Here is a 25,556-nt window from a genome sequence, read left to right on the forward strand (position 1 = left end):
CTATGGAGAATTCTAGTATGGCATGTGTATATGTGTATAATGGTTATTAACTTGAGAGAATGTGGGAGTAATTTTCCTCCCTGTTGTCAACTCCAGAATAAGGGAAAGACTTTGATGGCTATCACCCTTTTAATGTGAAAGAAAAATTAAGAAATGTAATGTTAAAATTTTTTAAAGTACAGGGAACCATATTCTCTGCGATTTCAAGTATGTCAAAATAGAAATATGGAAAAAATAAACATGTTTGCTCAGAAACAAGACAACTTAATGTTAGTAATTTCTGGTGCTGGTGTAATGACTGTTTTACAATCATTTTTCTGAATTCCAAACTTTTTACAATGTGAATATATTCCCTTTAACCCTAAATGATTTTTTCTTACCTAAAAATTGATATTTATTTAAAAACAATTCAAATAATATAGCTATTCTAAAGAAGAAAACAGAATCACCTCCATCCCTTTTAATGTTCACTTGTATTTGGTGAACATTGTTACTGAAATCTGCTTATGATTGTCACGTTAATTTTATAATCAAACATCACGAAGGGAAAGAACAGCAAATATTGTGTCTATGCTCCAGACTTATAAATAATAAATTTCTATATATGTCATTTATTTTACAGAGAACATATCCAGATTTTTTCTAGTACCTGCACTGCATTTTCCTCCTGGGCAAATGGCGAAATGGGAGAAAAATTACTTACCTCACAGTAAGAGAGAAAAGACAGCACACTGGGGCCATGTACTGACACAAATTTGGTACAGGACGTTACAAATAACCTCTTCAAAACTCAGTCTTTGTCTTCCATAAAAATACCTCCCTCACTCACCATACTGCATAGTTTGAGGATAAAACCTTTTACAAGATGAACATGTCGGGACTTCCCTGGTGGTCCAGTGGTTAAGAATCTGCCTTCCAATGCAGGAGATGAAGGTTCGATCCCTGGTCAGGGAACTAAGATCCCACATGCTGGGGCAACTAAGTCCGCATGCTGCAACTACTGAGCCCACATGCCACAACTAGAGTCTGTGTGCCACAACTACAGAGCCCACACACTCTGGAGCCCACGCCACAACTAAAGTGAAGCCCACATGCCTCAACTAAGACCCAACGCAGCCAAAAATAATAAAATAAATAAATAAATATTTAAAAACCCAAAATGAACATGTTATTACTACTCAAACTTCTTCCTGCATTTTCTTCTAGCCCTTATATATGAAATAAGTTTATTTCTTTAAACTATAAGCTGAATAGAGAAAATACCTTTTTTTTTTACTTCTTAGTATATTTTTGTTTTATACTATGTGGTCCAATCTATTATTGTATAGCAGACAATTTATTAATAAAACATCTCATTAGAAGAAGATATGTAGTAATAATGGATTCTGTGGTTTTTGTCTCAAGTTTGCAAAAGACTAATCACATTGCTATATTGTGTACAGGAAACACCATAGACAGACTTAATTTGCTTTCTGTTTTTTCCCTTTAGGGCATCAAACTGAAAGCCTACCAAGGAGCTAAAAAAAAAAAAGTTGGTGCATTGGAAGAAATATTAATCTTGGATAAAATTTGTGTATTTAAAATCACAGCAGTCACATTCTTCTTTTAAAAAGTCATCTTTTTAAATTTAACATATAAAACAGGATGCTCATTTACCTTGACGTAAAATACACAGCTGATGCCCAAGATAAGACAGAATTATACAAAAATACCAAACCTCTGACCTCAAATCAGTATACAGGATGCACCATACATAGGACATTCAAAGCACTCTTTTACTCTCTCAGCTATTTCTAATTATATCAACTGAAATCATTGTAATCTGATGACCATTTCTTTTTTCAAATGGGTTGAAATTAGGCACTTAATAGATTACTAGAATCAACAAAGTTCGTGCTTCTTTGTTCTTGAATGCAATCAAAATATTTTCTTCTAACGAGTTGGTCCAATAAAAGTCTTGTAGAAATGCACACACCCTTAAGCTATTCATTTTAATGAGTTTATTCTGAGGTAAATAATAATAATAAAAAAGCAATGAATATACTTTATGTTAGACCATGCAGAAAAGTTTATTGGAGTGAGTATGATACATGCTTCAGGGCAGTAGTTATTATATGCAGTGTTTTACTTTTTAATAAAACGGACACAATTTTTTACACTGTCTCTTATCAATTTTACAACCTAATAGTAGTAACACACAGTACACCAATCTCCCTTCAGGCTGGTCCTCCTGATAAGGAACGCACAGGGTGGCTCTTGTAACCTGAATAAAGGCAGTGGTGTCTCTCAATTAAACACTAAGTATCGGGATGTACTGTGTGAAATGCTTCTGGAACGAAGAAGATCTGAGCTGTTGTTACTTCAAATGATTGCTTTTACTTGAGCCAAAGCATGTTAAACTTCAGGAAATTAGCCCTAGTTAATAGACAGGTAAGAATATACTTTTACTCTTATTTAATCAACAGTTTACTTGTGTGAAGTACATGTGTTAGTATTGTAGCCAGGTATGATGTGGGCTAAGGAAGCTTACAGTATTTTTGAGGAGTAATGGTGTGTACATAAAAGATGAATAGCTTCTTCCCCTCCCTTTCCCTCTCCCCACATTTTTTTTTCTGTCTCTCAAAATGCAAGATGCCTCGGGGGCATGGCAGGAAGACCGTCACCTGTCATTGGACCTATGATGCTAAGATCTCTCAGAAAGCCACAATTAGTGTGCCGTGTGGTGACTTCCTTCTGCTTGGCAATATGTAGCAGAAAGAAACAATTATGATACTCACTTTTCCCCATCCAATCCTCTTTCCGCTTCTTGAAAAACAGGACTGGGGACAGGGACTGTCAGTAGGAGATTGCTGAATCCTGCCTTTTATTTTGTCATTTGGAACATTTCTTTTAAAAGTTTTGTCCCCAATCTCTATGCATAGATCAAACTGAAATAAAAGGTTAAACACTGAGTCTCAGTCTCTTGCAGGAAAGCTCCTGAAATTCCAGACTTAGTCGTTTTTCATCAAGATGTGACTTCAAATATGGTAAGATCAAACATAATCATAGTTATGATTGTCTCTGGTATCTGCCTAGTATATTGCCGTGATTTCCATGGTATGTCAGATAATTAAAGGATTTCCAAGCCTCAATTCACCAGTAAAGAACACCTAGATCTCAAGGCCCTGCAAGGAGTACCAGGCTTAGAATGGCCTTGCCAAGAAGACCCAAATTAAGACCAAACATCCCCACTGTACAGTTGAGAAGAGAAACAGCCAACTGGAAGGCAGAAAGCAGAGAGATCCTGCAAATGGGCCCTGGGTCCTACTGTCCAGTCTTCACGGTATTGAAATTCTCTAGCCTGTAATGGGAGGAAAATGCAAGGAAGTCTTGTGTAAAGTTCTGAAGTCACTAGCTATGGGAGAAAGCCTTTAATATAATTTAAAAGGGAAAAAAAAAAAAAAAGCTGATCTCAAAGCAAGGAGTCCAACATTAGAAGTGAGAACTTATCCTTGTATATTTTTCAGTATGGTAAAATTTCAGCACGTGCATATGTGTGTGTCTGAGGTGGGAGGGCCGATCCTGGGATGTAGTGGATTTGGGAGCTTAGGCCATTTACAGCAGCAGAGGATCCATTCTCATCAGTTAGGAACTGGACCTCCTGGGCACCACATGTTGTAGGGGACAATGCACCTGGGGCTGAAGAGCCGGCACATGCTCCTGTACTTTTCCTCAAGGTTGATGGTTAAAGGCTGTTACTTGGAATTGCTAAATTCAAGGTTACATTTTAATATGAGGATCAAAAATACTCGTTCACCAGATTACAATGTTAGATTTTAACTCTCTTTTTATCGTTCTACTTAAGATGTTGCACAACAGTGCTCCCATTGAAACGGCAGCCTTTAGCCTTTAGTAATGCACTGCAAAGTTCACTTCCAGTGGCGGTTTCAGAATTTCTGGGTAGGAGGTATTTAGAGACAGCAGTCTGATTGGAAGGGCTGTCTAGTGGATTCACCTGGAAGTTGTGTTTGCATTAAAATGCCTGCTGTTTACAGTTAAATTGGAAATTTTAGTTAGAAAGTAGCATCATTTCCAGGATTTTAAAGCTCTTCTTTTCTTTCTTTCTTTTTTATTTTTTGCAGTACGTGGGCCTCTCACTGTTGTGGCCTCTCCCGTTGCGGAGCACAGGCTCCAGACGCGCAGGCTCAGCGGCCATGGCTCACGGGTCCAGCCGCTCCGCGGCATGTGGGATCTTCCTGGACTGGGGCACGAACCCGTGTCCCCTGCATCGGCAGGCGGACTCCCAACCCCTGCGCCACCAGGGAAGCCCATCATGTTTTAGATTATAATTTCCATGGGTGAGGATGGGGATTGGGGGGGTGCTGATGGAGACCCACCAAAGGGCTAAATCCTGCCAGCTCCCCACTGGAGTAGATGCTGACAGTGTCCCAATAACAGTCTGTAAATTTCTTCAAGCTGTTTCATCTCTTCAAGCCTTTCATTCTGTCCCTATTACATTTACCATACCAACCCTTTAGATTGCCACAGAACAGAGGACTGACATCCTGTGTAAATGATCAAATCACAGAAGCTGGTATTCGTAGCAAACAGAGCACACGTTTTAAAAAGATTTTTCTCTAGTAGTCTTCTTGAAAATCTCCCTTGGGTAAGAAGACTAATCTAATGGAGGGAGACTTGAGAAGTGTTGAAAATCAATGAAGGATACATAGGATACTATTTTTAAAAGGCTGATTTGCCAGAAGCCTCTTTATTTGAACAATACTGTGACTGTTCTGGGCACACGGACCATGCTCTGAGCCTGGGTCTTTCTTAGTTTTCTCACTGTTGTGCAAAGCAAGACAGTTAATTCACACGGAGCATATTACAACATGTTTGACAGAGAAGATATCCTGTAGGAAAGCGCAGTGCATAGACGCTGGCGGGCAGCCTTCACACAGTGCAAACCGTGGCCCTTCGGGGGGCCGCCTGGAGAGAACATGCCAGCCCTTCTCTCAGCTTCTCCTTCCACCCAGGTTTACTCAAGCACTGCGCAACCACCTTTTGCTTTGGTGCAGATATTTGTTTTCTAATTGAGCCTAGATATTGGTTTTATAAGAGGTAAAATTATAAATTACTGTGGTTGAGTAAACATCAAATTTTGTAAAATATGTCCTCCCACAGCCTCATTTCAAGCACAGTTATGACATAAAAAATATTCAGAGATTAAATTGCCCATGAATCTAGTGCTCGGAGAAAATAATTGAACAAATTGGATCACTGAAGTTCAAACTGGGTCATAGAAATTACAAATATTTACAAAGGATGACCTTTCACAGTATGGCTGCAGGCCTCTGGATTCTGAGAGAAAGTGAAACAGCTTCTTTGTGGTTGTGTAGTTCTGATTTTCAGTGTCACCCTTTATATATATATATTGCTTTCAACTCCTTTTCCTGCAAGTTCGTATCATTTTATTAACATTAAAGGAAGACTCTAATTTTAGAAATTGAAATTGAAGAATGGGAAACTATGTAGCACTTTGCTGGGTTTGAGATCAACGTTTTAAGAATAATTTGAAATATGATTGTATTGTGCATGTTTGTGTGTGTGTGTATATATATATATATTCATGTTACATTTCTATTTATCTATCATCTACACCTATCTATCTATCTATCATCTATATCTATCTATCTATCATCTGTCATCTATCTATCATCTGTCATCTATCTATCTTCTATCTATCATTGTCATCTAATCTATCTCAATGGTGCACTGAAGTTAGCTCATACTGGTTCTTGAGAACTGACAAATACATTTTCAGGAATTGTGCAAGCTGGTTAGGGCTATGTTGGTAGCTTGAAAATGGCCGTGACAAAACTATTTAGACCATGAAAACTGGTAAATGACACAAATCAGGGATTTTTTTCCTCCTGGAGAGCCAAGTTGTTCAATAATTTACCAATATACCATTGTAGGCTTGGTATGGAAAGGGACTTCATACATAGTTCAGTCCACAGTGGAAGAAATAATTAATTTAAAAAAATACCAAAGTTAAAAAAAGAAACTATTTTGCAATTTAATTTAATGAATAAGCTCATAAATTGTCTTAAATATCACTTTTCTTATTAAATGTTTTAAAATAAAATAATAGAGTTTAGTATATTTCTTAATCATTGTCTCTGTTTTAGGATATCTGTACAAAGCTAATTTGGGACATCTGTTGACTTATTAATTTAGTCAAAATAATAATTATACATTTATGATTTTTAGATAGTTGCATAAATGTATGCTAAAGTTAAATATTAATGAAAGTGAAAACTATATGCAAAGTGGATGAATCAAACTTTTCTTGTGGTGTAGCTTTTGTGTGTTTATTTCTTGTAAACTCTGTTATTTGGTGTTGAGGTATTTTTTTCTCCAATTTGTGTCCATGCATACATGTGTGTGTGTGTGCATGTGTGTTTATACACACACACGCACAGATGCACAGACACATACATACATAAACCTCAACAAATCACGATATTAAGGAAATAGGATATCTGGCTCATTTAATATTCTACTTAAAAAACAGGAATGAATTATGTTAAAAACTGTGCTGAGCTTATAAGTAGCTATTTGATTTGGCCAAACAGCTCTTACTCTCTTTTCTAAAATGTTAAAAATGCCATCTTTTCTATTTTTCCCCTTTACGTTAACAACATGTTTAGTTGAAATGTGCATACTCCTGGTTCAGTAAATACTTTGCCTGGGAGTCAGAGGACAAGTGTGAATTTTTAAAAATTTTATCTATTAGATTTATTTCTAAGAATGTGCTGAGCTTGGATCAGAGCTGCTGAGCAGGTTGTGCACCGGACTTGTGCACCATGGTGACTGAATACGAGAGACCTGAGTGTTGTTGGGCAAAGAAAGAACAGGTGGAAAGAATGATTTTGGAACCTGGAGGTAGACAGCAGGAATGAAGAAAATTCTAAAACTGGACACTTCTGAGCAACCACAGGCCAGGAAGAGGATGCCAAATCTCTGGAAAAACTTAGCCTTTCTTCTAGCTACTGAGGACCTCAGCACTCCCCAGGTGCATGTCTTTGACCATCAGGATCTCAGATGTAGATGTAGAGAGCCATGAGGTAGGCTGCCTCTGAGTCCACAGATAATTCCCTAGAAATTAGTTTTTAAAAATTAAATGTATGGTATTCAATTTCTCCATTGATTTGCTGCTTTCTGAGAAAAGTAGAGCCCAGGACTTTCCAGATAAGTACAGGTTCTGATCTTGTGATGGTCAATCGGGTGGAGAGATAGAGTTGCAGAAGTATCAGAAAATTTTACAGCAGTAGTTCACATGTACATTCATTCATTGTTCTTTCCCTAAGAAATGGAACAACCTAGGAGCTTATGCTACAGTAGAGTCCGATGCACCACGGTGATTACTTCAAGAACAAAGAAGCTCATACAAAGGTGTGATGTCTTTCTGTTGGTGCGAGGTTTCAAACTTGAAATTCTTTAAAATACATTTCCGGAGATCCATTTAAACATTCATATGCCACACTCAAAAAGCAGTGGCTTGTTGGTAAAATGCAATACTGAAATGGAATACTGCTTTTTCATAAAAAGAAGAACCACGTTTGGAAAATTAAATATCTTTTAAAATATTAAAAATAAACATACTCTCACAGCTTGAGGGTTTGAATGAACCATGTACCAAGGAGTTGAGACAATTCCTACTTTGGGTTACATCCTGGGACCCCCTCACGTTCAAAAGATGACCAGCATTTCTGCGGCATCCATCTACATTGTCAGTTCCATTCAGAAACCATTTTAGCATATCCCACACACAACGTGACTTTTCATGACAAATCACTGTTATGCCACATAAAACTGCTGTGCTTTTCAGTATAAAAGAGTTTTGAGTTTTAGAGTTCAATACCAAAACTAGGCGTGTTCTGTAAAAGCTTAAATTAATCCCTTCAGTGCACTTGCTTTTAAACAAGTCTATCTTGATTTTCTATCGTAGATAGAATTTCAGCTCAATTGTACTATTTTTCAAACACTTTGGAAAGAAAACTTTCCCAGTATAGAACCCAACACAAAGATGCTGAATATATTCTCTGTGATTTAATTCTATTTTCAGTCTATATTGTATATAGACTCCACCTGGGAAATTTTTCTCATTTAAATGGGGGGAAGTGACCTTTTTCAGGTAAAATTCCTTTCTTGACATTTACAAATATTGACCATCATGCTGAATGTGGATATCCATCAGGAATCAATGGAAAAAGCTTAATTTATATTATTTTGAAAGTAGATGTTTCAATGATCATAAAAATCTTTTTATGTATTCCTTAAATACTTGGAATGGTGATTTAATATATAAACATATTTGTACAGGTTACTTTTCATCTTCAAAACACTTTGTAATTTTGCTTAAATACTCAACAAAAATGAGTAATTATTTAAAAATATTTTTCAACATTTTATAAAATAAAGCTTTAATGTATTGTTTTTGGATCTTGCTTGATCTGTCATTTTCTAAATGATTAATCCCTGATGGATTATGTAGAGTTATGTGACTATGTCTTTAATTGTATTTATAAATTTCTTGTCACATATTTGAGGCAAACCTGAGGATAGATCATTGAATAATTATTTCTTCTAAAATATTTCATTTCTCCATTTTCTTCTTTAGTGGTCTTTTGAAGAACCCAATCTGTTGAGAAAATACCAAACATAATACAATTAGTTATTTGAATTTAAGTAATAAATACTAATCTCAGATAAAATTTAGTTTAGTAAAATGTTAGCAATTGTGGGCATACAAATAATATAATCAAGAGGTATTTTTTTCATTGATCTATTAAGTAATACTGAATGTCAAGAAATGTCATTTATCAAATTGCTATTTCATTTTTAACTTTTTTGTAAATTAAATATATCATGTCTCCTAGTAAAAACTAGTATATGTAGCAAACTAACTTAAAGGGTTTTGGAAAAATATTTTGGGAGACATACAAACTGCATACAAACATACAAACTGGCACTGTCTCTACTTTGCCATCACCTTTCTTTTTCAGGGATGTGGCAGAGAAATTTCCATCAAGTAACTGATGGTCATAAATTGAGGTAATTATTGCTGATGGTGAATCTCGTAGGTACACTATGGCTAAGGGGTTGGGGAGGATTTCTGAGTTGTCTGGATTAACTTTAAATGTGTTAGCACATCTGTCTATATAGGCTTGACATAAAGAGTCTCTTGAAAACACCCTGTATCATTTGGATATGAAAATGAAGTCACTGAACATAGGAAATATTTCACGTAGTGGTGAATGTGGGTCCCTTTTCATTATGCTTTGTGATATGGGGCATCATAAAAATTACAAGTGCTTTATTATTTCCAATTAAAGAGTTTAATAAAAATAAGGATAGGAGCTAGAAGGTACCTTTGCAATATTCTAATCTAAAATGGATATTCAAAAAAAAGAAATTTAAAAAAGGGTCCTAGAGAAGTATTCTCTTTTAAAATCTGTGTTTGTTTTTTTTAATTTGAGAGTGGATTATAATAGTTCAAGCAAAGACAGTGAGTTAATTCTTTGAAAGTGTGGTACTTTCATGTCATTTTAATCATGAAGTTAGGGTAAATTATGCAAGGGAATTATATATTAAAAAATAATTATATTGAACAATTGAGGGCTTCGAGGGCATAAATGTTCAAACATATGCAGTTTTAAATTAGAGAAATTTTACTCAGGGCTTTATGTCTTTCTCCACGCCAGAATCTAGTTGGTGGTAGACGTCACAGAAAAGGTGACAACAGAACAAATGAACATGAAGAAACAATAAATGTGTCTTCCTTAGAATGCCAGTTCTCCTGCATGTATCAGGCCTTTTCCTTTGAGCCAACTATAAAAGTTCTGGATTCACAAACCATTAAGCCCTTTAACTTGTACCTGCATGTTCTGAAAATAAATCAGACAAGCCTTTTACAAAAGCAAGTGGTGAATCATGACTTTTCTCTTTCCTGCCTCGCCCAGTTCCTGACCTTTTCTTCTTCTTCCTCAAGTCTTTTTGCTTCTTTTCAACATTCCTTTGCTTTCACATGTTAAATGCTTTATTTTAAAGCTTAACTTCTGTTATCTAAACTTTTCCACCCAACTGATTCTATTAACTTTGGGTTTTCAGTGGAAGTTGGGTGATTAGAGTGGAGATTAGGAAAATACAGTTTATAGCTTCAAACTGAACAGGGCCAATACTAGCCAACATTTGCGACAAGTTAAGTTTGTTTTGAGCACCCAGACTTTCTTGGTAGCTTTCTCTTTCCTTCTTTTTCTTTTTGTATTTACTTAATGATCTTATTTGTGTCCCCCTAGTTCAAAACCCTGTGGCAAAGGTCTGATTAAACAGTCCTTGGCAGAAATACACACTCAATGACTTTAATATAGAATAAATGTTGAATGAAACATATAAATGTTAATGTTAATATAAATTAATATAAATTAATTTATTTATATTATATGTTAATATAAATAAATATAAATTAACATATAAAAGACTAATAGGTGGCAGTGCTATTCCCCATCCACACTCCTTAAGGATATGCATATTGCATGAGGAACAAAGCTTTGGGATTAGTAAATAAATCATCAAGGGTGGATCAGACATCAGTATGAGATCAAGTAAAGACAGGAACGATCTGATTTCTCGGGGATCCTCTGTGGACCGAGTCTCATTCTATCCTATTGGCTATATTGACTTGACTGGGCATCTCCCTTAGTGTGTGGTACCATATTTCAGGACATGTTTCCCAACCTATTTAAACCTGTGTCCTCTACAAGCCTTCTCCCTTCAACATCAAGTATATTAAGCACCTACTAAGATTTTGTCAAGCTTTAATCTCTGCTATGCATGCTACGAAGGTAAAGCTATAAAGACTGTGCCTTTTGAAATGGAATTCCAGCTCTAGGAGGAAGCTTTAGCCTGTTCCCTGCACAAAGTCTCAGACTGAGAATTTTGATGAACTTCCAGACTGGTGGGATTTGGAAGAAGAAGGAAGAAAGGATAGTTCTGAGGTTTCTGCTCCATATCTAGTTAGTCTAAAAAGATGCCTGGGGGGCTTCCCTGGTGGCGCAGTGGTTGAGAGTCCGCCTGCCGATGTAGGGGACACGGGTTCGTGCCCCGGTCCGGGAAGATCCCACGTGCCGTGGAGCGGCTGGGTCCGTGAGCTATGGCCGCTGAGGCTGCAAGTCCGGAGCCTGTGCTCCGCAACAGGAGAGGCCACAACAGTGAGAGGCCCGCGTACCGCAAAAATAGATGCCTGGGGATGAGAGTAGCTCTTCTGAGCCTACCGCAGACCAAATTCTTCAGGGAGGTTGGAGCAGGAGGAGGGCCAATTAATCTTTTCAGTATAATGGAGCTGCTGAAAGTCTGAATCCAACCAGGGGTTCTCACTCCAGTACCAAATATTTTTATACATTTCAGAGAGTTTATGACCCTCTTAAACAAAACCCAATTCCTGGAGCTCCAGAGTGAAGAGCCTTGCCTCATAGCCTGCAGCGGTGGGACATATTGGATAAGGGGTAGGCTTTGCAGATAGAGCATTGCTTGAACACAGTCCCTTGCTAGCTGGTAACTCTTGGGAGAGTTACTCTCTGTTTGCTTCAGTGTCCCCAAGGGTAAAATGTAGTTAAAATACTTAGTTGAAGAGGTTGTAAGGAAAACAGAGTGAATAGAAGCAAGAGAGAACATAGAGTGGGGGGGCTAATAGTGTTGACACAAAAGTGAAATGCCCAGATTCAGAGCTTTACTTTGAAACTGACAAACCATGTGGCCTTGGGAAACATATTTAACTTTTCTATTTTTCAGCTCCCTAGCTTGCAAAATGAGGTCCATAATAGTGTCTTCCTCATAGGGTTGACGTTAGTATCTAAGTGGAAAAGCTTAAAACAGTTCCTGGTATATAGTAAACACTCAGTAAGTGCTAGTTCCCCTCCTTTCTACTGTGGAATCACCGTTCTCATTGCTGGAGCTCCCAGTGATGTGGCTGCTGAACTAACTATACCTACTGGTCAGGACAGGCCAAAGGCTGTTAAATGGTCTTTCTTTGGGCTTAAAAAGAAGATCTAAGAAGCAATCAGAATGTGTCATCAAAACATCTCCTGGATGGAAGAATGTGTTTGTTTTTATACTTATGCTTTTTCAGACTGATGACCAAAAAACAGGAGGCTGAAACTTATTTGTTAGTTTTAAAAAGAGGTATACAACTAGAGAGACTATCCCAATAGTCAGCTCTGGCTTTCCTCTTCTCTTGGCAGCGGTGCCCTGAAACTATACGAGCAAGTGCTGTGCTTAGAAGACCATACTGAAAGAAACCAACAGTAAAATCTTCTATTACAGGTGCATATGAACAAAGAAACCACATTCTGCATTTCAAGCACAACCTTGACACCACTAAGCCGGGCCTTGGGTACCACAGTGTGGCAAAGCCAGGTATTACAGACAGAGCACGGATACCCTGTAAAGTAGGAGGAAGAGCTGGAGGTTTGAGATGGTGGAGAATTCTGTCCTGGAGACTTTGCTGGAGAAAAGCAATGGATTCTATTTACTGAACTAAATGCTCCTGATATACATGGCTTTGTTCATCTTCTCTGAGAGTAACCCCCCCAAAGAGGAAGTTAAGTCATTATAACTAATGTTAGTCAGAATGGATAGGAACAGTTGGTAATTTGGTGGGAGAGAAATTTGTTATTTAAACTATTTGATTAAAAGATAATTCTGTTGCTCAGGCATCAGAAAAATGAATATGTAACCGCAATCTGTAGTTTTAACATAGCTTAGCTTTTAAACAAGACGATAAGTAAAATATAGGGTGATATATGGTAGAATAAATGCCAATTTGATATTTAACTAGAAAAATATTAAATTCAACTTTTTATGAGATTTTATGCTCTATTAAATTTATCCTAAAAGCTATCATTTCAGTTCTGCTTAATTTGAAAAAGATACAGCTAAGTGTTCGAAAAATTTTGCATATCTCAGTTTAAGCAAAACATCTATGTAAATATAGAGATTGACCCGACAGAAAATAGATGGTTACTCAGTTTTACAGGAGGATTTTAAACAGGAGTCTATGCAACTATAAGATTTCCGTTTCATCGACTAATTGAATAAATCTCTCATTTCTCACTCAGGCATGAGACTATTGCGTAAAATGTGGTATTTTTATATAGTAAAGAAGCATATACTTTTTAAGATACATAGAGATATGTGATTAGGATAGGGCTTATCTTAACCATAATTCTGCTGCTATATATTCTTAAATTGACATAGGAATTCCTTCTTGTTTTTTCTATAAAAGAGAGTTTTCATTCTTCTGTTTATAAAAGTAATGCACACGTAATTTAAAATTTCCAGTGTTATAGACAAATGAAGATCCCCTATAATCCTAACCTCTAGAGGGATCTTACATAATTTTTGGATATGTCTAGTTTTTTTCTTGTACAAAAATGGGATCAAGTTGTGCACAATGTATGAGATGTGCATTTTTCTTTTTAATTTTGTCTTGGTTATCATTTCAATTGCTGTGTGATACTATATTTCACAGCATGGATAAATCACAATTTGTTTCACCAATATGCTGTTGACAATTGAAGTAGAAAAGTCAAAGGAGCTTTGGTTCTTACCTTCCACAGTGCTAATATGAGCAGCATTAATAGCAATAATCCAGCAAAAGCACTCAACAGGATAACCCATAACGGTACTCTGCCTGGTAGCCCATCTTTGGATATTTGAATAGCAAGCTGAAAATTATTAAACAAGACTGTTAACATTGATAAACATCTATTAGAACTCCCAGTACACTGAGTTCTTTCAGGCTATAATTTTCTATCAGTGTACTTAATCTCATTACTACATACAGAGAAAACAATGAGTTCATACTTTAAAATGCCCTTCATCTATTCTAAATCTCTAACCATGTCATATTCATTATTACCCAAACAATTTTATAATTTTATCCTTCAGAAATTTATACATGAAGAGTAAACTATCTATGAATCAGAATTCTCAATGGTAGAGGTGAATTTAACTCAGGGAGAACCAACAGTATTATATGTTTTAAAGATTTATTAGTAGCCGTTAGTGCATCATCACAATAGCATAAGTTGGGGGCTGGAACGTTGTCACAGGTTATTGACATATAAACCTGAGTAGGTCTTCTAATTCTAAATGTAACTTTAATTCTAATTCCAATGTGCTTTGTTTTTTGTTTACAAATTGAGGTACAATTTTCATATAGTAAGATGCACAAATCTCAAATGTACAGATAAATGAATTCATGAATACATCGCCCCAGTGTGTTTTTAAATTATACCACACTGTCTATTCCCGTTGACATACTCTTAGCATCTTTAAATTAGGTCTTAACTGAAGTAAATCTTGAAGGAGACAGCTTTTAGAGTTCCAGCTACTCAAGCTCTCTCAGTGTGGCACCCAAACCTCAATGAAACTTGTCTGCCCTGCATCCCATCCCTTAGGTTTCTGAGAAAAAAAACTAAGTCAGGGTAGCTATCAATGACCAATAATAGCTCAAGGTTCTGCCTCTCCGTTTAATGGGGAACATCTCAATTCCTTAACCTAGAGGGGAAGAGTAGGGGTTAAAAAAAAAAGAAACTAACAGGGGAGATATTTGCATGCAGTGGATATTGATCCAAACCCCTCACATGGCTCCGGGTAGGTCACTACTCATGCATCCGGAAAACAGAGCTGGCAGGAGTATAGATGTACAGAGAATCAGACCTTTGACGATAGACTTTAAACACATCTAAAACATTTCCTTGAACTTAGAGGTGCAGAAAGGGAAATCTGGATATCAGTGACTTCCCCAAGATCACAGAACTACAAAATGATCATTTTTAGTGATTTTAACAATTTAAGTATAATTTGTCTTTAGGATACAATGTAAAATAAAGAGCTCCATGAGGAATTTTAAACTAACATTTAGGGAAAATAAAGCTAACTGTAATATTTTAACAATGCATATTTAGGAATCAAATATACTCTTTTCCAGTATAATATATACTCATATTTTCTGATGCTTACTGGCGAAATTTTAGCTTCTCTACATGTGGAATAACTTTTCATTTATTGGGTTAAGTGCTCTTTATAAAGTAAGTAAACATTATATCCAGATATTCTATGTATATATTCTTTAAAGGTAAATATTTATCAGAGGTCACTGGAATTATTTAAAATAGGTACTAATTTGAAATTAAAAAATTAAAACATCAGGGTTAGGCAGCTTCCATAGAATTTTATGACTCATGATAGCCACATGAAATAGTTAAACTCTCATGATAAAAGGGGGAATCATGCTGAAGTGCTCACATCTATAACAGGTATTCTGGCCTTACTTTATAACAGGATGAGAAAAAAACGCACACCATTTTATTTTTACCTAGGATTCCAGCGTGAATTTGTATTGGGGAATAGTACTTCATTTTTGTTTCAAATTTCCCAATGACTAAATGAAGAAATCTTTTAAAATTTTACATGTATTCCTATACAGTATAAAGACACTTTTTGTAAAGAAATTGTTTTTTCTAGTCTGTTCTTCAGATGTCAACTACATTTTATAATATTGGTTTTTAAGTAGGAAAATTACTAATGCATCATTTGTTATCAAGGTGAGAGTAAAAACATCAATTTACTGTGATAATTATAAGTAATCAAGTTAAACACGGCATGTTAATTGTAAATATCATGGTTTTTCCCAGTTTCTTACCAAGAAGAATGAGACTGAAATCACACTTGAAGTTAATCAAGTGTAATTTGAAGCAGAAAGTGTCTGTCACTTATTGAGAGCAGTGCTAGTCACTGCTTTAGGGACTATAAGCAAATATAAAACATATGTTACAAACAGAGTGAAATGTATAATGTTTTCAAAACTTGGAGTCACACTTACCTCTCTTTTTTGATTGCCAGCACTTAAAACTAGTGATGTATTTTCACTCTGAAGTTCTGCCCCTATAGTAAGATTTAAGCTGGAAAAATGTGCCTGAAAAGCAAACAGGATTTACTACTTTCAATATATTGAGCTAATCACATTGAGAGCTAGTAATGTTTTAGCGCAATTTTTCAAACTAAAATTTTTCTGACAGATTGAAACACTGGTTTAACATCCAGATGGAACTGATGGTGTGAAATGATGACTGTGCACCCACCATTCCTCTCTGCACTCAAATTCTCACTTAGATCCTAGTTATAGAATGGGGAATTTTTCTGAATAGCACAGTTTCTGTTCAGATTTATCCTTTGCAAAACAAACTCCAAACCCTGTCCTCCTTTCATGGAGCTGGATATGGAATAGCTACTCTCTGGTAATGAGGTTTACATAGGAGCTTGTTTAGGATTAAGCATGAAATTACCAATATTCAACAGTTTGTGACTTATGAAAATAGCAACTTAATATGATTAAATCTAAAAATGGAAATTTCATATAATTAACAAAATACTTCTAATAGAGAAACAAATAATATAAAATACAATGGATTAAGTTTAAAAGAGCTAGTTGTCAGATGGATTTGACTTTATTAGGGGTTAAAAATGTCCTCCAAAATAGATAGATAGATAGATAGACAGACAGATAGATAGATAGTCTGATCTAATACAATGAGTCTATAATATATGTTAGCTCTACTCTTTGTTAATGCTGTCAAGGATTGTCTCTCTATAATTCTTTGTCTCTTAACTGAGTCCTAAGGTATTAAGATAAGTGCAAACTTTGCTATTGTATAGGTGTTTATCTCTTGAAGTGTAAAGGAAAGAACAAGAGAGACTAAAAAGAAGCATATACATGAAAGGGGACCTTGGAGATAACTTAGTTACTAACAGACAGAAAATGACACCCAGATAGCTGGTTTAGTAGAGTTGGGCTTGGACCACATTTTTCCAGACTTCCAGTCTTGTGTTCTTTCTAGAGAAGCACTCTGCTTTGCTTTTATTAAGTGTTGAATAAATATTTGTTTATATTATTCAGTTATTGCAGAGAACTATACAATCACTTACTTTTATAAAAGTTGGTTTCCATAAGATAAGTGAAACGTTCACTTGGCTCATGTCAGAAGGAATCAGATTACATGTGATGGTGGCAAATTTACATGCACTGCAGTCCTGTTTAAATGCCCAGAGGTATAAATTAGTATTCTTGCCTTTTGATAATAGATAGTATATTAAAATATTCTACAACATAGTTATTTTTAGGTTGGTATTGAATTTATTCACTTGGAAAGCATGAGGTAAAAATTAGTACTTGTCTTGGTAATTTGAATTTACCAGAATGGTGCCTCGTTTGATATCTTCAGATTTGGATATTATCATTTTCTTCCCAGAGTTGATACCAAAAGGATCCTGGAGGCTACTGGGTCTGCAGTTGACATTCTAAGAAATAAAAATATGTCTTTTATCAGACAACATCTGATGTCAGAGGGAAAAATGACTTGGTGCAATAATGTGAAGAATCTGTGAATGACAGCCATTGCCATACCTGAAAGGTCCATCTTCATAAGTGTGCAACATGGAAGAAGCTATTCTGCACCAGCCATATACATATACTATCCCCCACCCCCGATAATAATTATTGTTACCATTTTCAATTGTAATAGATAGCAGTGAGGTTGTTATGGAAAAGGAAGGATGCTAGTAGAACTTACTATTACATAAGTAATACATTCATTAATTTGTTTTCATCAAACATTAGTTTGTAGAGTCCCATAAAATAGAGAGAGAAAAAAATTTAACTCTACTGAGAAAAAAAAAAAAAAGGTTAGCATCTGTTAGTCAATATGTTGGCTCATATAATGGTTTATAAAATAAACAAACCAAAAAATCCAGAGAGGGACTTTTGTCTGTAGTTATGTATTCATCCAATAATATTTCTGGAGTCCCTATACACCAGGGTAAGACACAGTGTGTGTGGGAGGGAGATGTAAGAAAGTGGCCCTATCGATGTTAAAATGCCATGTTTATAAGTTCGCTGATTCTTGGATGGTTTTTCTAGACTTAATCTAGTAAACCTTTTGCTTCCCTAGGACTCTCTACATCCTTGATAAAAGGTAATAAGGATGAAGGTTCATAAGTAGTAGGACAAGTCTAATTTTATTCTTTCTAGGTTCCCAAAAACCTATTTTTTCGGATTAGAGGTAAATGCTAGAGGTTTATGTTCTCCTTGCCTTTAGGAAAACATTTAAATATTACAACTCAACCACCACTGTTGCTATTTCTTGATTTCTGAGAATACCTTAACTTAAAATCTCTGCAAAGAAGAGACTGTCAAATGCTGAAATAAGGCATGCATTAATTCAATACTTATTGTGATTTTCTATGTTTTAGATACCTAAACCATAAAAATAAACTACCATATCGACTCATTCAATGCTATAGGTACAAAGAGGGCATGATACTGCTAACTCTTGGGATGAGTAAGTAGTATTGTACCGTTTTGGGTGCAGCTGTCTGTGCTTAGGAGCAGTGAACAAGTCTTTTTATAGGATGGTTTGATCACTTCAAGCAAATTAAAGGTGCAACAAACTCTTCAGGCATAAGTCAACAACTAGTTATCTAAAATCTGCTCCAGTGGATTGAACAGTGAGCCCCAAAAGATATGCCCAAGTCCTAATACCTGAAACCCGTGACTATTACCTTATTGGAAAATAGGGCCCTTTGCCGATGTAACTAAATTAAGAATTTCCAGATGAGATCATTCTAAATTTAGGGCAGGCTCTATATCCACTGAAGGATGTGCTTTAAGAAACAGAAGAGGAGAAGACACTGAAACACAGGGAAGATGGCCCTGTGAAGACAGGGATTGGAGTTATGCTGCCACAAGCCACCAGACGTTAGGAGAGAGACATGGAACAAAGGGTCCCTCAGAGCCTCCAGAGGGAACCAACATTGTTGACACCTTAATTTTAGACTCTGGCCTTCAGAACTGTGAGAGAATAAATTTCTGTTGTTTTCAGCCACCCTGTTTTGGGTAATTTGTTACCACAGCAGCGGTAAGGAACTAATGCCTCTACTAAATAACTAGTGGAAGTCATTATTATTATTACTAGTAGTAGTAGTAGTATAATTTTCTAAATGCCTCTCCATGTTACTTTGATAAAATCTATTTATCACAGAGAATAAAAGGCTTTAGATACAAACTGAAGAAGATAACATAATGACATAACTCCGAGGCACACATGACTTACCTCAGAAGATGACCACCCACTTGAGTACAGTACAGGAAAACCATCTGATGTCAGGTTGGGGAATGAAATTGACAGCTTAAGTTCTGGCATTGGAAAATGCCCACTTTTTCTAATCTACAGGGGAAAAAAGGAAATGTAATCCTTTATTCCTCTTTCAACAGCAGTTTTTCTGTCTTACATAGGATTTTGGTTCTTAATTGATGAATTAAGGTATGAAATATTTTGAAAGCCAAAATGAATGCAGAGGGTTTATGGCACTGTACAGAGAATTGGCATAATTAAACAAGCAAAAAATAAAGATGTTTCATGGTCAGTGGTCATATGCATCAGCTAAAATCATATATTGGTCCTTCACCTTCCCAAAATGAGTTAATTTTTTTTGAGTCAATTTACCATGCTCATTGTACTTTTCAACACACCAGTCTTTTTGGGGGTGGAAAGGAGGGAGAACACTTACCTGATTCACTCAGAACAGGTGAGCATATTTTTGTTTGCCTCAACCCAGCTTGCTATAATTCTCTGAGCCCACAGAGTCATTTCTCACCCCAGCTAGATGGTATCTGCCACAACGGTACAGGCAAACCAGACAGCCATCTGCTTCCCTTCACAATCCTGTCCCCAGCTAGGGTTGTTGTGTCCCTGGCTGTTGGTAATCCAGTCCGATGAGAGTCAGACTGACTCTCATTTCAATCCCCATCTCTTTTATCCACTAACCTAAAATGATCACTTCACATCACATCCTGCCATCAATGGCGATGAAGTGCATAGGGGAGGAAGTCTGGGTGGGATGAAGTTCAGCAGGAAGCTGGACTCACTGTCCAGAAGTCCTCGCCTGCTTAGGAGAAGTGCATTGAACTGGGCCAACCAGGTGCAATCCCCACCCCCTCTTCTCCAGGTCCTCAGCCGTCTCCGTCTCCTTGGCCCTTCTGTGCTGAATTCTTAGGCGAGCAGGGTGCTCCTTAATCTAGAGAGACAGATGCCAGGAAGTCCAACTGACCTCCCTACCTGAGCCTTCTAGACTGAGAGCTATTCAGATCTGGAGCTGTTTTCTGTGGTTGCTGAAGATTGAATGCAACCCTTAACCCTGGAATTCTGGAGATTCCTGACCACCTGTGCCTGGTCTCTTAACCATGCTCCCTGACTCTTATCTTCTAATTGTAATATGCCCTGGGCTTGCCTGGCGTGGCCTCCCAGTCTAATTCCAATTGTTTTTCAATATTTAGTCAGAAATTGGGTATTCTGTAATGCACACTTATTCTTTCTGATTAAAAACAATGTTCCTTATAGATACATTGGAAAATACTGAAAAACAGTAAGTTTCCTACAATTCTATATTGGTAACATTTTAGTGCACAAATTACCTTTTATATTTGCATATTATGTATCTTATAAAATTTGTATCATATAAAATATGAAATTTGGTGTCCCATTTGTAAAATTTATTATGTCATGGCATCTTCCCATAAATTTAGAGACTCTTTGAGAATATGATGTTTATTAGCTGCTTAATGACAACCACAACATCAATATTTATTGTTGACTGTTCCAGACACTGCTAATTTTCTCACTTGCATTATTCCCTTTAATCCTGTTAACAGCCCTATGAGGTAGATTCTCTTATTATCCCTGTTTTATCTATGAGGAAATAAGGTTAGAATGAGAATAAAGACTTCCAAGGTCACTGAGCTGGTAGAGAGCAGAATTAGGTTTTTCTTTTTCAACTCCAAAAGGTGCCCTCTCAACCATTATAATAGCTGTCTCCCACGCCCAGGTTTTAATTTTTAAACTAATATAAATAACATTTTTAAGAGTATCTCTGGGTATAAATCTGTTTATACCACCAATAATTTCCTATGGGAAATTTCTAGCAGTAGAGTTACTGGGTCTCACCTAAAAAATGTTCTTTTTTTTTTTTTTTTAATTCCATTACTCCAATTTTAGATTTTACCCTGGCAAAGTAATCAGAGATACAAAAGATTTATGTTCAGGGATATTCTTATCAATATTATTTATATCGATATTATTTATAATAGTTTGAGAGTACCTGTTTCAAGTCTGGACCCTAAAAAGTGACAATTCATGAGGTTCTACAACATTCAAAGTCTTTCCCTCCCTTCCTCCCTTTCTTCTTTCCTTCCTGCCTTCCTTTTTTTCTTTCCTTCCTTTCTTCCTTGTTGTTTGCTGAATTCTCTAATCCAGGAAAAGCAAATGGGACTTGAAAAACTGGGTAGCCTACATTTCAAAAATTTACTCCAGTAGTAGAGTGATTGACATTCATACTAACTTCCTGGGTATAAGTTGCATAGGCATTTCAGCAAAGGGCACAAATAAAAACAATGAAATGTTCTTGAGAGTATTCATTTATTTCCACTTTGTAAGAGAATTCCCTTTTTTCATCGTTGCCAATTCCCAAAGAGATTGAGACCATCTTCAATCTCTGTATTGAAGAGATGCTGTATTATTTCATACTTTTGTATTATTATACTGTATTATAATGCTGTATTATTTCATACTTTTGAATACAGTTTTAAATCCGTTGTTTGAATTGGACTCTCTTTTACTTGCATAATATTAACTTGAGTCTGTGTCTGTAAGTAGGCAGTATCTAAAATGACAGCCTGGCTCAGCTCCATAATTACTTATTATAATGGTTAGGAAAAGTCTGTTATGAAGAGTTCAAAATTAGAAATATAATTTCTATTTAGAAATGATAGAAATATCATTAATAGAAATATCAAAAATAGAAAATATCATTTAAGGAGTCGATAGTAGGAACACCAGTAAGTTATGGTATAATACATACGAAAGGTAGCAAGGAGCAGAATAAGATACAAATTTATTGGTTGAGTAGGGAAATTATTACCAAGACAATCTGAAATAATCAATTTCTGAACTAGTCATGTTATTTTTTAAAAGGTGCTTTTCTCAGTTATACTAAAAAATGCAAATAAAGTCTACATGTTTATAGGTAGTGTCTACTTGGTTCCCTATTTTTTCTAGGAATTTATGATAATTAATTGTGTCATAAGGAAATTAGGGACTTGAGTCTTTGAAGTAGCTTAAAAGTATAATTATCAATTTCAATAAAATTATTTTAAATTAGTGAAATTATAAAGAAAAATATGCTAGAACATAGAGATTAACTGTTGAACAAACATGTCTGTATGTGTCTGTTAATACTTTTATTTAACTTATAAGCTTACAAATAACTCTTTTACAATACTAATTTAGAGGTAATTTCTTACCAAGTAGAAGATATTAATTTCATTTCCAATGTCCTCGGTAGAACTAATAATTTCAGGGACTGTCTCGTTGGCCGCAATTGAAATATGGTATTCACTTGCAGAGCTTAAAAGAATTAATTGGAAAAAGAAAAGTAAAACACAACAAAGTTTAACTTTTACTTGACCTCACTCTTTTTCTTTCTTTATACCAGGTAATTCCACAAAAAGTACTTATAGAGATTTCAAATCAAAGGCAAATTCTTTTACCCTGAAATCTAAAGTTAAAACTTTGAGGAGGGTGCGAAAGATTATAATTTAATTCCATAGTTACTGATGCTAAAATATGTACAGTTTTTAAAGTAAAAGTTTCATTGTTACCAAGTGAAAAGTTTTCATTAATTCACTAATATCATATACATTTAGTGAATAATCAGGCTAAAACTTCGTATTTTTAATAGTGCTGAATTTAAATAGATTTAAAAAATGTGTTACCTTTTCACAACTTAAGGTTCTATATTTACTGCTAAATTTAAAAGTTCAGTCTTTTTCATACAACTTCTCCATGTTCTTTGGATGAACTTGGTAGAATGAAATGTAATATAAACATATTTAAAAGCAGTACTTCAGTTTAGAGAAGACAAATAAGAAATATTTATTAGTTTAAATAAATGAAAAATTCTTGGGAGAAGTCAGTGTACCAAGAGAAGTGGAAGCAGAAAAATAGAAAACAGCCAATCTACATGTATATCATACAATCCTTTCATTTTTGTCATCTGTTATCAGCAAAAGGAAAGTGCCATAGGAAATAAATGAATAATATGACAAGACTCTTAGACTAAACTTGCCACAGATTCTTGTACTTTTTGTACATTGTGCACATGTATCTAGCAAAAGCCTTGAGTCCTGCTTATACAAATTTGCCAACATGTGTGGTGTTTGGATAGATCAGAAGTTCTTAGGAAAAAGGATGGTTTATGAATAATGGGAGAAATAAATAGCTCTTGTCAATGAGCAATAGTTTAAACTTGAATGTCCAGAATGGGCAGGCTAATCAGATCCCATACAATGAGAACAAGAGCCAAGAAATATGCTGGTGACCTCTAAGAACATCGCCTTTTGTGACGGATTTCTGAGTCTTCACCTTGCGTTTCGGAGTTAAGACGGGACTGCTAATGCAATCCAGTATCATTAGCACCCCACAGTTTAGATTATCTGGGATGCTGATTCTCAATTTTTAGAGTGCACCAGAATCACCTGGAGAGTTTAACACAGATTTCTGGCCCCCTCCCGCCCCCCCCCCCAGAATTTCTGATTCAGTAGGTCTGGGGTGGGGCAGAGAATCTGCCTAATAAGCTCCCAGGTGATTCTGATGCCCTTGGCCAGGGAACACAAGCTGAGATCCACCGGGCTATAGGAAGCATCAACATGAGAGTGCGGTGTTCTCCTACCTGTAAAACTGTAGACCAACTTCATATTTTACAGGGATGGAAACGTTTACTTCATTATCGAAAAGGGCTTCAGGTGGCTCTTCACTGTCACTAGAAAACATACAGCACAGTTGGACAAATCATTAAACCACTGACTATTTATAGACCTTTCTAAGCATTTGAATGAGCAGCTTATTTTGGCAGCTAAATAAAGCACACACACAACACGTGTGGGATCCTTGATTTTTTAAAAATTTCAGTGTGGAGAGGGAGATCAGAGATGGGTATTGTTAAAAGTTGTCGAGGTGATTCTGAAGTGCAGCGAGGGTCGAAAACCACACTGATTTAGAATGAGGTTTCTCAAACTTCTATGAGAATAATGATAAGTATCCTTGGGTCAATGGTTAAATACACAGATTTTGGGGCTTCTCTCCTAGAAAAATACGGATTTAGTAGGTCTGAGTTAGGACTCATGAATTTGTGTTTTTTAATACAAATCACACAGGTGATTCTTATTTATCACAGATGAGGCCCTTGTGAAGAAACATGCCTAGGATCACACAGCTGAGAGTAAATCTGAAATTTTTTGTCATTTAATAGTCTTTCTATACCTTGTACTTGATGATTGTATTATTTGTTGAGCACTTATTCCCCTGATTTTAGTTATCGTTTCAATTATATATTATGTAAATGCATGCATATATTTTATACGTACATATACACACACATATCTCATACTCTTCTGTCTTACAAAAGAGTACGTCCAAATAATATAATAGTAACCAACACTGGCTCTGGGGCCAGAGTGCATGAAATTGCTCTTGGACATAGACCCACTTTGGGAAAGTTATTTAATCTCTCTGTGCCTTGGTTTCTTCATCTATAAAATGGGGGTTTTACCATTATATTCTTTTTTTTTTTTTTTTGCGGTACGCAGGCCTCTCACTGTTGTGGCCTCTCCTGCTGCGGAGCACAGGCTCCGGACGCACAGGCCCAGCGGCCATGGCTCACGGGCCCAGCCGCTCCACGGGCATGTGGGATCTTCCCGGACCGGGGCACGAACCCGTGTCCCCTGCATCGGCAGGCAGACTCTCAACCACTGCGCCACCAGGGAAGCCCTACCATTATATTCTTAATAAATGGTGAGTACCAAGTGTAAAATACTTAACATTGTGCCTAGGACATACTCAATAAATATTAGATTTCATTATTATTATCACACACACCTCTCTACCAAGTGACTAAGCACCTAGCATTTTGTGTCACAGAATGGGCAAAGAGTACCCATTAATGGCTTTGCTTATTCCCAAGTGTATCAGCGGCTTGGTATGCATGATGGGGCAGTGAAGGCAGCTCCCTGCCCTGGGCTATAGATGTATGTGTGATTGGGCTTTTGCTGTGAACGGTCCCGTTCCACAATGCAGCTAAGTTAATACTCCAAAGAAACAGCTCTGTATTTATGACTTCACCCCTCAAAAACTTCTCTGGCTCCTCATGGCCTGTTCAACTAAGAAAAGATGCCTCATTTTGAAATTCAATACTTCCTGTAACATGGTAAGATGTACACTCACTGTAACATAGTAAGATGTACACTCCGTGTTTATCTTCCATTACTCCTTTATGTATTCTCTATATTTGCACTAAAATGGGTCAGCCAATATTCCCCCCGATAGATCTAGTGGTCTACCTTT

At 36.2% G+C, this 25,556-nt stretch overlaps 1 protein-coding gene across 1 annotated transcript in view; it reads right to left on the reverse strand.

Annotated features, from left to right (window-relative positions):
- Positions 1–1,315: 1,315 nt before the first annotated feature.
- Positions 1,316–25,556, reverse strand: part of ITGA1 (integrin subunit alpha 1) — a 171,019-nt gene continuing 146,778 nt past the window's right edge. The window contains exons 22-29 of the mRNA XM_060009511.1: positions 23,887–23,976; positions 22,460–22,562; positions 19,215–19,328; positions 17,299–17,403; positions 17,032–17,136; positions 15,929–16,021; positions 13,650–13,766; positions 1,316–8,683 (exon numbers count right to left, since the gene is read on the reverse strand). Coding sequence (XP_059865494.1) covers positions 8,639–8,683; positions 13,650–13,766; positions 15,929–16,021; positions 17,032–17,136; positions 17,299–17,403; positions 19,215–19,328; positions 22,460–22,562; positions 23,887–23,976 — 772 coding nt within the window. The 3' untranslated portion in view covers positions 1,316–8,638. The remainder of the gene's footprint in view (positions 8,684–13,649; positions 13,767–15,928; positions 16,022–17,031; positions 17,137–17,298; positions 17,404–19,214; positions 19,329–22,459; positions 22,563–23,886; positions 23,977–25,556) is intronic.

The sequence above is a fragment of the Delphinus delphis genome, chromosome 3 (assembly GCF_949987515.2).
Source record: "Delphinus delphis chromosome 3, mDelDel1.2, whole genome shotgun sequence".
NCBI classification, from domain to species: Eukaryota; Metazoa; Chordata; class Mammalia; order Artiodactyla; family Delphinidae; genus Delphinus; species Delphinus delphis.